The sequence below is a fragment of the Myotis davidii genome, unplaced genomic scaffold (assembly GCF_000327345.1).
Source record: "Myotis davidii unplaced genomic scaffold, ASM32734v1 scaffold221, whole genome shotgun sequence".
NCBI lineage: Eukaryota > Metazoa > Chordata > Mammalia > Chiroptera > Vespertilionidae > Myotis > Myotis davidii.
Genome location: NW_006293349.1, coordinates 1,498,517 through 1,512,793, shown reverse-complemented (window position 1 = coordinate 1,512,793; position 14,277 = coordinate 1,498,517). Strand labels below are relative to the sequence as shown.

General features: G+C 49.8%; 1 protein-coding gene across 1 annotated transcript; it reads right to left on the bottom strand.

The window, feature by feature from the left end:
* Positions 1 to 1,713: 1,713 nt before the first annotated feature.
* ZC3H15 (zinc finger CCCH-type containing 15) lies at positions 1,714 to 12,256 on the bottom strand. Its single transcript, XM_006767092.2, has 10 exons — positions 12,140 to 12,256; positions 11,872 to 11,973; positions 11,142 to 11,253; positions 10,315 to 10,467; positions 9,809 to 9,900; positions 7,320 to 7,502; positions 5,506 to 5,652; positions 5,230 to 5,331; positions 4,243 to 4,366; positions 1,714 to 2,457 (listed from the first exon to the last, which is right to left on the bottom strand). The coding sequence occupies exons 1-10, from the start codon at positions 12,254 to 12,256 to the stop codon at positions 2,267 to 2,269; spliced, it is 1,323 nt and encodes a 440-aa protein (XP_006767155.1). The 3' UTR covers positions 1,714 to 2,266.
* Between the last annotated feature and the right edge of the window lie 2,021 nt (positions 12,257 to 14,277).

Below are 14,277 nucleotides of genomic sequence, written 5' to 3'. Positions count from 1 at the left end.
ACAGCGAGGGCTGGCTGCTGTGGTCCAGATCAGATGACGCCGAGTCCTCATTACAGACTATATGGAAGCAGGTGCCACACCAGCTCCCCCTGTGGGAGGCTTACATCTTAAGCTTCTGAATTTCTAAACCACAAACCCTTTAAAATGAAGCTAACTGATAATGGATTACAGAGACCTACTGTGTTAACAATGGGAATTACATAAAAGAGCAATTTGCAAGAGAAAAACTATTTGAAAGTCAAGTTATGTGTAACTGTTTAAAAATGAAGAATCAATTTCAGACCCACTGTATCAATACAGGGCCTAAGTTATTTAGAGGCAGATTTAATTTTCCATTTTGACTTTCTCAGATTAAAATGCTTTGCATTCTCTGAGCATATATAGCATTCTCATGCTTGCTGAGATTTAAATTAAACACCAAAAAGCCTTTAGCATACTTTGACTCACACAGGCCTACTTTATATACATTAAAAACAAAAAACCCAAAATACCACAGTTTAAGGTCTAAAGTAAATGGATTCTAACTTTTATGAGCTAATTCTTAGGAAAAGTTTTAGATGGTTTCAAAATGGGAAGATTGCTTGGGTATAGCTTTAGAAAGATTTAAGCTCATTCGATTATTTAAAAATGCTTTATTATTAAAAATGCAATAAATAACATCTAAAACTTTTTAATAAAAGAATGGACCAGCCGCTTACCGCAGGTTTGGCTCAGTGACTAGAGCGTCGGCCTGTGGACTGAAGGGTCCCAGGTTCGATTCCGGTCAGGGGCATGTACCTTGGTTGCAGGCACATCCTCTGTAGGGGGTGTGCAGGGGACAGCTGATCGCTGGTTCTCTCTCATCCGTTTCTCTCTATCCCTTTCCCCTCCTCTCTGTAAAAAATCAATAAAATATATTTTAAAAAAAAGAACGGACCAATCTTTCATCGATACAAACTAAAACTCAAGCCGTCCTCTTACACATGAAGTATTCAAAGTGCACCTTCGTTGTGGATGGGGAATGAAGCTCGGATGTGCCACGTTTGAAAGTGGCAATTACAGACTCAACCACCAGGCAGGCAGTTTCTTTTCTGCCTCTGATGTTGCCATTTACCAAGGTTTACAATCATCTTCCCCAGGCTTCACACTTAGAAGCACCCTAACTCTAGATGCAGATGAAGAAACGAATGCTTAGAGGTTTAATCATCAATTTACCGGAAGCAGAAGTGGGACTAGGGCCCAGGCCACCTGACACAGTGCTGTTCTCTTAGCTGCCGTAACACCCACTTCTATTTGCAAATAACAGAAGTGCCTGTATCTGCAAATACACTCGCACAGAAGTAACAGAGAGGTGTCACCGGTACTAACGATGTCATTAGCATTTCATGCCCATTTAAATGTTACCCTAATGTTTCAGGGGACCTCCGCGTCAAAGGCTCCCGGCCCAGGGTGTGGGGGTTTGTTGACCCTCTTTCCATTAATCAAACCCAGCATGCACCTCACCCCGAGCTCCCCGTACCCTCAGCAGCACGGTCACTGCGGGTGGGTTCCGTGGCTGCCCACGCCCTGCAGCGGCTGCGAGGCTCCCGCGGTGACGCAGCCACAGCACTGCCCGTCCTCAGCTCCGCAGCAGCAGCAGACCTGGGACAGTCACGGTAACAGCTATCGGCTGAAATCCTGCAGCTAGAAATGCCAAGAAATCTTCGCAGAGAACCGTGAAACACAAGGCCCATGTTTGGGTTTTAATGTCTGATGTCTTTATTGACAACTTTATTGGCAAGAAAGAAGAGGATACGATTAAAACAGTTCACCACAGGGCACTGCAGCTGGCCTGTCAATTAAAGGAAGTTCACTTTAAAGGTCCGCCTACTTCTCCAAAACATACACCACGGAACCTGCATTGCCGGTGCCTCCGGAAGTACAGCGCTCACGTTCCAGGCAGTCTTTTAACACATAAATACAGAAGAAACAACACCACCCGCGAGACGGCATTAAATAAAGGGTCCTTAACTGTACACGCCGTCCTCGCAGGGACACATGCCAATGACACCAGACGCTGGGGAGCAGGACACCGCCCGAGTGGACAGTTATGACGCCGCCGCTGCCAGGCGGTACTTCCCTCACTGCCTGCACTTCCTGGGAGGGAGCCGGAGCCGGAGGAGCCACGAGGGAGGAGTCCTTGGGGGGCAGCATGGGGACGGCCATCCTGCAGACGAGTTCGAGGTGGAGGAATGAGTGCAGTCCCTTCCCTTCATGCTGGGGGCGGCCGGCGGACCCTCGGGCGGGGTCACTCCTCCAGGTCCAGGGTGTTCAGCTCCTCCTCCAGCTCCTCCAGGTCCTCCCCGGTGAAGAGGTTCTCGTCCACGGGCACCGCCGCGCCGACCCCGTCCTCCGGGCCCTCCCCGCCGCGGTCCTCCTCCAGGTCGCTCCTCTCGCCGTTCTCCGCCCTGCCCCCTGAGGCTTCGCTCAGCTTGTTCTCTAAACACAGAACAGCAACCGTCAGGCCTGAGGCAGACACTGCTGTCAGTGACCGACCGACAGGCCACACTACCCCGTCCCCGCCCTGAGGCCACGCCAGCAGGAACCGCCTGTGCCCTGTCCCGAGCTGAGGGGCGAGCCTGCTGCACCGTCCCCTCCACCTGCACAAGCACCAGCCGTCTCCCCTCCAACCTCTGCCTGCTCGCGGCTCAGACCTCGGAGGCAAGACTGATCCCCAACCGCTCCCTCCAGGACCAGCAATTAGGTTCTAACAGTCAGCACCCACGCACACCAGTATTTTGTCCGAACAAATGGCTATGGGATAGGAACACGAATGAGGTAAGCGGCCCCTCCGCTGTTGGCTTTGCACAGTCGGTAGTCACACGGGGCAATGCCGGAAACGAGTGAACCCAGAAACACCCCCATCATCAGCCTGCGAGCAGAGAACATGGCCACGCGGCTCCCGTTCCTCAGACGTGGCCGTGCCTCGCTCAGCGACACCGACACGGACACGGGCCCCTTTAGGTCCACAAGCTGCAGAAACCCGACCACCACGCCTTGGGGTCATGACCTTGGAAGCACTCGCCACTGACCGGCCCCCAGGCGCCTGCTGGCAGCCGGCCCAGGTCACACTGGGCTTCCTTACGGTGACAAGGGTCAGCCTCTCTCTCCCAACTCACGCCTTGGGAAGCATTCTTTCCACTTCTCATTGCAACCAGGTCAAACCTTTACCTCTCCTCCAGGCCCCCCTCAGGGCTCCTTCAGGTTGGAAAAAGGACGCCTGACCCAGCGCCAACACCTACCAGCCTCCTCCGTCCTGAGCTGAAGGCATGTTTATACTCCGAGCTCCTGCTTCCATAAGGGACAGCCCCTCACCTCCCATTTTCTCCTCCTCTCCCAGGCCCTCTCCCATGGCCTGCAGATAGGCGTAGCTTTCTCGTACCCTAGGAGCCCAGCCTGACCATGCCCTGTCCTCCCTCCTCGCACACCACTGCCCGGTGAACTCTGGGACCTCTTCCTGCAGCCCCTTCCTCACTGCAACTGGAAGTCATTGCCAAGTCACCCCACTTGATTCCCTGAAGCTGGCCCTAACCCCGATGCTGGCCGTGTGCTCTGGAAGGTTCTCCTCCTGCTGCTGCACCTGGGAATTCTCTCTCTCAGCTCAACGACTTTCCAACCGCTTCCTCCCGCGAGTGTCACAGTGTCAGAGACAAGGCCACTTTCCCTCAAATTACAAGAGAAACTTTACTTAGAAAGTGAGAGGCAGAAGCGAGCCAGCGAGGCTGCGGGACAAGTGACAGAAGCAGAGGGGCCTTGGAGCTGAACGAGGGAGAGGTGACGCCGGGGAGGAGGAGGGCGGGCCCAATGCCACCTAGTTTCTTCTTCTTTAAAAAAATCCTCACTAGAGGACGTGGTTATTGATTTCAGTGAGGAAGGGAGAGATCGAGTGGCTGCCTCCCATATGTGCGGTGACGGGGAATCGAAACCCCAACTTTTCCACGTACAGGATGAGGCTCCAACCAAGGAAGTCACCCCAGCCAGGGCCCAGGGCCACTGTTGACAACCAAAATCTCCGCCTTGAAGTCCGTCCCACACACTCGTCCCCTTCTGGCTTTGGTTCACGGCATCCATTTCGACTGCCTCCTCTCTCCTCAGGGCTTCTACCGTCAGTCACACCACACACGCACGTCGCCAGTCAGTGCCCGTGGGCACCGAGGGTGGTCAAGCCTGGCCGAACCCCGCCGGACAGCGCCCTGGTTCTTAGTCACCGAGTGAGCACCTTACCGTCTCTCTCTGCAGCGTACGCGCTGAATCGCTCACGGCTGGCCACCGTGATGCCCGTCTCATCCACGTCTCTTGGGATGTACAGGCTCACATCTATGTCGTTTACGCTCACCGAGTCATCAACCTTCAAAGACACACGGAAGAAAGTGTTTCTAGTGAGAACAATCTCCATCACTTACTTGTCTCTATCTCAATGGGACAAAATCATCGCTGCCGTCAAGGGAAAACACGATTTACTGCCAAACTGTACTTTTTAAGCTTCTTGAAAAACAGCAATGCCGTATTCAAGCTCCTTCCTCTGACATCCTACTCCCACACACAGACTACGGCAGTTTTATCTTTCAACTGCAAGACAGAAGCCAGAATTTTACAAACTTACAGAACAGCCCGCTCTCAGCTATTACTAAGTTTGCCTACAACCAAACGATGGTGCTAGTGCCTCCTGCTTCCCATTCTGCACTATTTGTTTTAATTTACAATTTTACGTTTATTGATTTCTCCCCCTTTTCAGAGAGAGAGGAGAAGGGAGAGAAACACCGGTCGGTGCCCACACACCACGACCAGGAAATGAACCTGCAACCTTTTGGCGCCCAGGATGATGCTCCGGCCAGCTGAGACACCCAGCCAGGACTGCACTTTCTTTAGTTAGTATTTCTGTCTCATGATTTCTTTTTTGGTATAAAATATTAAACAGAAAGTCCTTTCTTCTTTAGAGGGAGAATCACACACACACTTCTTGTAGCTAACGCATAAGCACTGAACTGTGCAGCAGGCACTTCCCGAGTCCTGGGCAGGAAATGTACTCACTGGCTCGTGTGATGCTCACGAGCCTCCCGTGACGAGGGTGCGCCTGCCCCATTAGGGACGAGGGTGGAGACCAGGACAGGTGATGCCCAGGTGAGTCAGGATCTGACCAGCACTTCTACCCGCGCTGCTCCACCATCACTCCATCCCCTCAGCCAGCGAGAGGGTGCCCGCTTCTCTTACCTCATCACCGCCTGCTCCCTGCGTGTAGCGCGTATCGTCTGCTTCCTCATCGTCATCGTTAACCAGTTCAGGACGGAATTCAAATACCTCACGACCACTGATCTACTCGGACACAAAGACATGGACTCAGGACAGGATTCAACACTTCCCGGTCGCAGCGTTAGAGAGAGAGAGAGAGACACACACACACACACACACACGGCCAGGGAAGGCTCCTGCCAGGCACAAGGGACAAGCGAGAGGAGGGACAGAGTCCACCTGGCCCTGGGGACGTACCACCAATGCCTTCCCCGCCTTGAAGTCTGCTTTCCTTCGCTCCATGTCTTGCTCCAGTTTGTCGATCTTTTCTTGTCTCTTCCTCTTCTTCCAGGCAAGGAAAGACTCTAGGGTGATCTTGGTAACGTTTGGACCGAGGGCGGCGCGCTGCGGCGAGAAGAGAGTCATTACCCTCCATCCCCCATCACAGTGTCTGGTCGCTTTCTCTTTGTGCAATGAAGCCTCTGCCTGTTACGAAGTCATTTCATTTAGAACTGACTTATTTTTACGTTACATGGCAGTGAGGGTATCATTCTGAACTAGGGATCTTTTTGAAATGAAGGCGAGCGAAACCTGCTATGTAAGCGAACTGCTGAAAACAGTGACCGTGAGAGCAGGTGGCAGTGGCCGCATCCCTGCTTCCTCGTGTTCCTCAGCGAGAAGGAGAGCAGCCAGCAGAGAATGCCCCCTGCTCCTCAGGGCCAGCCGCCAGCTCACAATCACCTGGGGACAGTCCCTGCCGGACGCCCGCCAGACAGTCTCCATCACTCCGACCTGCCCCCATAGCACCCCGCGACGGGCACCTCCCAAAGGCTGACACCCTGCACGCGGTGGAGCTGGAGCACAAACACCCCCTGCACCCGACTCCACAGCCTACGTTTCCTGTCATCGTCTACCACCTGCAGCGTGAGACTCCTGCAGCACGTCCACTGGAGAACAAACGTGTAAAATCCTAACATCAGACAGTTACACGATGTAAATGACCCAACACACGGTGAAATGGATCCAGTTCAGAATGCACAGCCTGAAGCTGGCCTCTCCAGTCATCTCAGCATCTTTGTACCATGTGCACAGTGGTATCGGCTACCTCCTAGAATAAGCTTCTGTGCTGAGCCAGAATAGTCGCGGGAGACTGTTTTCAATAAGCCCACCTTCCTTTCGAGCCCAGAGATGCTGATCAGGGGAGCCGTCCCCTCCCACACAATGGGAACGGTTAGCAAAATGGTGAAAAATAAGACACCAGGGAAACATCAAAATCTTCAAGTTCAGCCCCAGCTGGTGTTGCTCAGTGGATAGAGCGTTGGCCTGCGGACTGAAGGGTCCCGGGTTCGATCCCGGTCAAGGGCACACGCCCAGGTTGTGGGCTCGATCCCCAGTAGGTGGCATGCAGGAGGTGGCCGATCAATGATTCTTTCTCATCACTGATGTTTCTCCCTGCCCCTCTCTCTCCTTCTCCCTTCCTCTCTGAGATCAATAAAAATATACTTAAAAAACCCCAAAAACTTTAAGTTCACTCTGAATTTCCCCATTATGTCTCCTTCTTTAAGAAAACACACACACACACACACACACACACACACACGCACACTTATTTCTGACAGTATTACAGATGCACCTCTCCACCCAGCCCTACCCCACCCACCCCAGGCCCTCACCACACTCCTGTTTGTGTCCACAGGCCGTGCATGTAAATGTGTAAGTTCTTTGGCTAATCCTTTCCCATCCCTCCACTTCCCTCCGATTCATCAATGAGAATACTGACTAAGCATTTTAATGAACTGATAAAACTAGTAAATCAATCTTACGGAAACCATTTATTAGACAACCCAGTGGCTAGTACTTAAAAATTATTTCCTAATCCTAAAATTAATGTCTTACTTGGCTAATGATTACGGCTGGATCTACACGTAAAGAAACTTAAAAAGTAAGGCAATTTCAGAGAAAGAGCCTATTTTTTCTTTCATAACAACATGCTGTTGCCCCCAAGTGGTAAATATTAACATTTCACGATAAATACTGCCTTCTCTTTTTATGGCGGAAAAGATACTATTTACCTCTCTTTCAATGAGATCTTCTAATGAAATTTCATCTTCTTTCTCTTCTTTCTTCTTATCTTTTTTCAATACAAATCCAGGAGGAAGTGCATGACGATACATACAAACATCGCCGCCTCCGGGGCATACCCAAAACCAGCCATATTTGTTGTTTTCAATAGCTTCAAGGAAGTGCTTGCACACCTACAGAGACAACATTATGCACAAGCAGCAGCTCAGTATCGTCCATTTCCAATGTAAATGCTCACGTATACAGAACAAGTACATTCTTACAACTTTAGGCTACACTCGGCACAGAGCAACCTTTGTACAGAAACGTACATACGCGTTAGTCAGTCTTAAAATACTGAACAGTGACTGCTCTTCAAAGAGGATCTACATCAGCGGTTCTCAACCTGTGGGTCGCGACCCCTTTGGCGGTCGAAAAGACCCTTTCACAGGAGTCGCCTAAGACCATCCTGCATATCAGATATTTACATGACGATCCATAACAGTAGCAACATTACAGTTATGAAGTAGCAACGAACATAATTTATGGTTGAGTCACAACATGAGGAACTGTATTTAAAGGGCCAGAAGGTTGAGAACCACTGACCTAGATAAAACTTCTGTCTTTGACAATGTTGTAAATTCTGAATTATACAAAAGGACTTGCTCCATTTAGCCTTTGTAAATGTAATCTGAAGTCTGATTTTTAAATAAGAAAAAGAAAATATAACTTATAAGAAATAAAACCAATGATTTTGCTTTGGTTTGACCTAAAAACCAATGCAGTAATGATGTAAGCACGGTTTGAGTTATTTGAAATTATAGGGAATTTCTTATGTCTAAGAAGGGAGCAAGGTAGATAAGGAACACAAAGCACAGTGACCCTTCAAAACATGAACGGGCCCTGGCCAGTATGGCTCAGTGGGTTGGAGCACTGTCCTATATGCCAAATGGTGGCGGGTTCCATTCCCAGTCAGGGCAAGTGGGGGAGGCAACTAATTGATGTTTCTCTCTCAAATGAATTAAAAAAAAGAACATAAATGGGTGCAAGATGCAATTGTATTAAAGCCTCAGGTAATAAACTTTCCCAGAAGGAAAAATTAACTAATGTACACATTTCTTTCCTGAACAACTACAAGGCTAAGTAAACTGTTCCAGGGTTCAGGGCAGGGCCTAGGGAAACTGAGACAGGAAGTTAACACAGGCCACACAGTGTGGCAGCCATCACCTCCCCTGGCACAACCCCCTAGGAGAGAACGCAGGGCGGGAGGGAAGGAGGGAGGGGAGGGCCGTTTCACCCCAAAGCAGAGACGCCCACAGCCCGGGCTGGCAAGGCCACGGGCAGGTGCTGCTGGTGAGTTCTGGGAGGCCACACCGTCAGCAGGGGCCTGAGAAGTCATCTGCACCAGGCCCGTCAGCAGACGGGTTCTGAGACCATAGACAGGAGGGCGCATGACGCCTGGACCTCACCCAACCTCTCTTCAGACTCGCTGAGTGCCCGTCTGTGCTCCGGAGTCAGATGGGTAGTTTGCTCGCTTTGCTTTTTTTTTTTTTAATATATATTTTATTGATTTTTCACAGAGAGGAAGGGAGAGAGATAGAGAGCCAGAAACATCGATGAGAGAGAAACATCGATCAGCTGCCTCCTGCACATCTCCCACTGAGGATGTGCCCGCAACCCAGGTACATGCCCTCGCGCGGAATCGAACCCGGGACCCTTCAGTCCGCAGGCCGACGCTCTATCCACTGAGCCAAACCGGTTTTGGCCGCTTTGCTTTTTCAATAAAGGTGCCTGCTCTAAGTGCTTGAAGAACTGGCTTTTCACAACGCTGTCGAGGTCCCTCGTGTAAACTCATTTACAAGGGGGCACAGATTGTGAGAAGACCAGATCGAGGCTGGGACACCTCTCCCACGGGCTAGGGGCTGTCCTGTCCGGGAACACCTCTCTGGTGGCCGTGAGAGGGGCCTCTGACAGAAGCAGCACCTAGAACTTTCCTAGCACAAGCGAGGCTTCCCCTGTGACTGCGCGACAGGTAACACTGTGAGCATGAAAGCAGGTCCGAGAAATGAGGCACCAATTTTTAAAAGTACATTTCCTGCGACACTAGCACATTAACACTGACTCCACAATTCACCTGTAACACTATTTGCACCGTGTATTTTAAAAACTCTCTGATCAAAACAGAATTATTAGTTAAGTGGATGAGTTTACATTCGCCATCCATTCTTTTGCAAAAAAATAGGAAGAGAACTTTCACTGGCACATGTGCCTGTGCCAGCCGCGTCTGAGAAAGAAAAGGACTGAAGGACTCAGCCACAGGTTCTCAAAGGCGACTTCTCAACAAGAATCTAACTCTATAACCTACACGTGTCCACTTCCAAAATGAAGTCCACCCCCGCCCCCCATCTTTATGAAAAGACCCAGTGACATAATGAATAACAACACGAACAGCATGACTGTCCCTAAAGATAAATCCACTCAATGCAAGAAAAGGACATACTATTTGCGTTTTGGGCTTTTTCTTTTCCGCCTCACCGTGCTTCTTGTTCACCACTTCCTCCAGCTTCTTCTCGTCCCAGTTTTCCATCGTGTCTGGAAAGAGGAAACGGAGACTGAGTGCTGTGTGTGTCTGCTGTTCCCCGAGCACACTGCCCCTCTCCGGACAGGAAGGCTGTACTGCAGCCAGTGTGACCATGTATTTCTTCAGACACCAAAGGTGAGCATCCAGTGTGATTACTCACCCAAACCCTAAGCAGTCAGGCAAATGAGAAAGCAGTGCTGTCAGAAAAGGTGAGAGGCAAATCCAAAAGAAGTAACTGGTGTTTAAGCATTCTCATTTGCTTAACCAAAGGGCATCATGTAATAAATTCAGATTTTATGAAAACAAACAAAAAAACAAGTTATCCTTTACAGTCTATTAATACCAAAGTACTATTCAAGTTACTAAACATTCTTAGTAACAACAAACCCAGACATTGATCTTTAAGAAAATGTTTTTAAAAATACCTTTTTCAAGTTCTTCATCTCTTGCATCAATGTAAACACTTCGCTTCTCGCCCTTCCTCTCCAGGGTGAGGTCGTGGGAGAACTTGCATTTGTCCCCCTTGGTGCACTGCCCTTGCTTGAAGAAGGCGCACACCACAGACTTGGGGTCGGCACCTGTGCAAACGGCACACGCGTTTGTAATGCACTCTGCCAGGTCCTAAAGCACGGCTTCCAGGAGAGATCAATTGTCCTGGTTAACTTCCGACTTCCTACTCACTGATGTGAGAGGAAAACACCACTTACGGGTGTTTGGTATGACATTTTTTTCAAGTTCTTCTATTGCATTTTATATACATTTTTGTTTCTTTTATTACAAACCCCCCCCCCAAAACAAACAAAAAAACAACAACAAAGGGGGCACAGGAGATGGGAAACCGAACACACACGTAAGTTATTCCATAACCACTTGTCCAGCTGCAGTTCAGGAGGCAGGAGGTAAAGAGAACACAAATGGAGGCACACTGCCAGGAGTCTGGGCCTCCGTTTACAGAAACCCAGGTTTGCCCTGTTTGCTACCAAAGACTGGATATTACACAGCAACTAAATCATTAATTTTGCCTTAAGTTGCGGGGCTAATGGCTGGAGTAAACGTTGTACAATGACACAGCTGTGCACATATGTAAAGGAACTGTGAAAAAGTCAATGATACATAATGTTGACAAAGGGAGCATCATTTTCATATAGCAGATACAATCAGCTTATGATCAGAATATATATCAAAACAAATTAAGAGTTTTAAACATGAGTCACATTTGATAAAAATAATACTTCTGAAATGTAAAGTTTACCTTTACTTATTTTTTGAGCAGCAACTACAGGTTTGAACAGTTCATTTAGCTCTTGCAATTCTTTCTTCTTGTCATCTTTCTTTAATTTCTTTTCAGCTTCACTCTGTGCTACCTATAATATTCCCAGGTATAATATAAATATTTGATTTCATTTAATTGTTTTCGTTGCCCAGTGACATGTAACACTAATAGTAACATCCGTTTCACAAAGCCTTTCAGTTTATATTTAACGGTGTGGTTAAACTATGGCACAAAACTGCTAAATCTTAAAAAATCTTTACTTCTTAGTTCCTGTAACTCATGCACTGCAAGTGAAAATCTGAAATGCTACAATCTGATGGAAATGATCCAGCAAATGGATGAAAACTAGAAACCCATTTGCTTCATCTAGAATGTGCCTCCGAATGCACTCAGGCCACAGAGAGAGGCACACGTGCCTGCAAGAACATACACACAGGGCACTTCCTGTAGAACTGCTCTCAGAGTCAGAAAGGGCTCCATGTGGAAACAAAGTGGTCACTTGTAAGTAGTGAAGGGTGAGCGTGTCCAGCCAGTGTGTGGCCTTAGACGAGGTTAAGAACATCTCAGAGCAGCTCGAGGAAGATCTAAGAGGCACTGGTGAGTAACCTGACAAGACGCAGAAACGTCTGTAGCGTAGGACTCTGGTCTGGAACATAATACCAAGTATCTTTAACTGTGAATAAGGAACATGCAGAATTTAAATCTTTACCTGGCGTGGATTCTGCTGACCAAACTTAACCTGATGAGTGACAGCCTTGATAAACTTCTGCTGCTTTGCTCCCTTCTTGTTCTTTAGACCAAAAGTTTTGTCCTAAGTGAAAAAAGAGTATCAAATATCTTAGCCATTTATAGTAATTTCTTATCTACTTTTCCAGTCATATCTGAAACCATTCTTTCGGTTACTTATGGGTAAGAAACTTGTCTTTCTTCTGCTACCCAGAGGCAAACACTAAACACCAAGCCAAGGCACCACTGACGCAGAACGTCACAGGCTCCACCACCAGCACGGTGACAGCGCACCCTGCAACCAGCTCCCGTGGCGGCTGTGCCTGCGCCCAAGTGCAGGGCTGCCACCGGAGTGAGAAGCCCGACATCCGTGTGGGAGATGCGTAGCTAACGGGCTGTTAGTTCTAAGACAGCAGGAGCCGTACCGCAGAGGAGACGCAGGCAGCGATTTCAAAACTTGTCCTGCCTCTAGTGCACTCTCCTCACCGCACCCTGAAGAACTCTGCTCGACTGAACAGTTCTGGAAATACTGCAGAGAAGATACATTAAGTTCTAGACTGATTTTTGGGGTCGTTGTCCTCTCAAAACAATTACGTTTAAAGAACTCAAATGACTGAGAAGCATTCGTTCCCGGTTGTTGCTAAAATGGAAATAGTAAAATTGAACATACCCAACTAAAAAGCAACATGCTACTTACATCAGGAATAGTGACACAGTGATCTGGGAGAACTATTAAAACGAGTAGCCCTTACTATGGAATGCTCATATGGGCGAGGCACTGATCAATCCTTTGGCTACCTCCTCACATTGAATAAGCACGTGGCACGGAGACACTTAGCAGCCACCGCACGTGCGCCAGCTCCTGCGTCAGGGCTGTCGTGGCTGAACAGCATCCCCCCAAAGTCAGGTCTCCTGGGAATCTCCGAGCGCAGGTCCTCGCAGGCGCAGTAAGTGAAGACGGCACAGTGATTAGGGTGAGCCCCAAACCCAAGGACTGACTCACTCTTCTTCCCATCTGCACAGCACTGTCCGTTTCCTATCGCCTGTGCATCAGGCATGAAGGGCCACACCTCCCTTCTACACACAGCGAGCTCCCCTGGGGGGACCAGGCGAGGAGATTCCGGACAAAGTACCACCAGAATCAAATGTGCGGCCTCTGCACACATGGCGCCAGAGAAGAGCACAACTGGGGTCCGACCACACCCCCAGGCAGCAGAGAAGCAGCGAACCTCAACTAAAGACCACAGGGCCAGGGAGGGTCTAACCCCCGGAGACGCAGGAGGAGACTGGTCCTTGCAGGAGACCTGGCCACGGGGAAGCAAGCACTCAGGACAACAGCACGGTGTACACGCCCAGGTCGCAGAGCACGCGCTCCCATGGCCCCGTGTGGGCACACGACTAAGCCACCTCGAGATAAGAAGTCCTGTTCTTCCGAGTCTCCAGGTCAGGAGTTTTTTCTTCCAGAGAGATGGGGGCACGTCTGTACCTGGCAGTCACCAAATGTAAATTCCTGAACGTGTTTTATTGAACCCTCTTAGCAATCTTATACTATTACTAGTGGCCGGTGCATGACATTCGTGCACTTGGGGGTCCCCCAGCCTGGCCTGTGCCGTCAGTGTGGGAGCCCCGCGATCCACCGCCCCAAAGAGCTAGGCCTCCGTGAGCCTCACACAAGTCCCCACCCACCTGTGCCTGCTGTGCACGCGGCCTCCTGCTGATCGGTCGTGATGCATGAGGGCGTCACAACCATTTGCACATTAGCTCTTTATTACTTAGATCACACTCTGTAATTGTAGCCATGGAAACTTAAAAATGTTCAATTCCTTTGAAGTAACATCCCAGATAATAAAACCCTAACATGCAAATCCACCAAACAGCGGGACAACCGGTCACTATGATGCACACTGACCACCAGGGGGAGCACCACTCAGCCAGAAGCCGGGATCATGGCTGGTGAGTGCAGTGGTGGGAGCCTCTCCTGCTCCCACTGCAGGCGGGAGGCAAGGAGTGAGGGGGTCCCAGACTGCGAGAGCCTGGGACTGCGAGAGGGATGTCTGACTCTGGGGGGAGTTGGCCTAAACCGGCAGGTGAACATCCCCCGAGGGGTCCTGGACTGCAAGAGGGTGCAGGCCAGGCTGAGAGACATCCCCCCACCCTGCCCTGCCAGCGCACAACTTCCGTGTACCGGGCCTCTAGTCTATAACAGCATAATATGCTAATTAGACCGGGCGTCCTTCCGGATGAAGCCAGGGCTGCGGGGGAAGCCCGGTGCCAGCAGCTGGGGGAGGAAGGCCTACTCTTGCACAAAATTCGTGCATCGGGCCTCTGGCTGTTAATAAGGGCAGGCTGTCCAGTGTGATGCTTTGAGACGGGGTGGGGAACGTCGGGC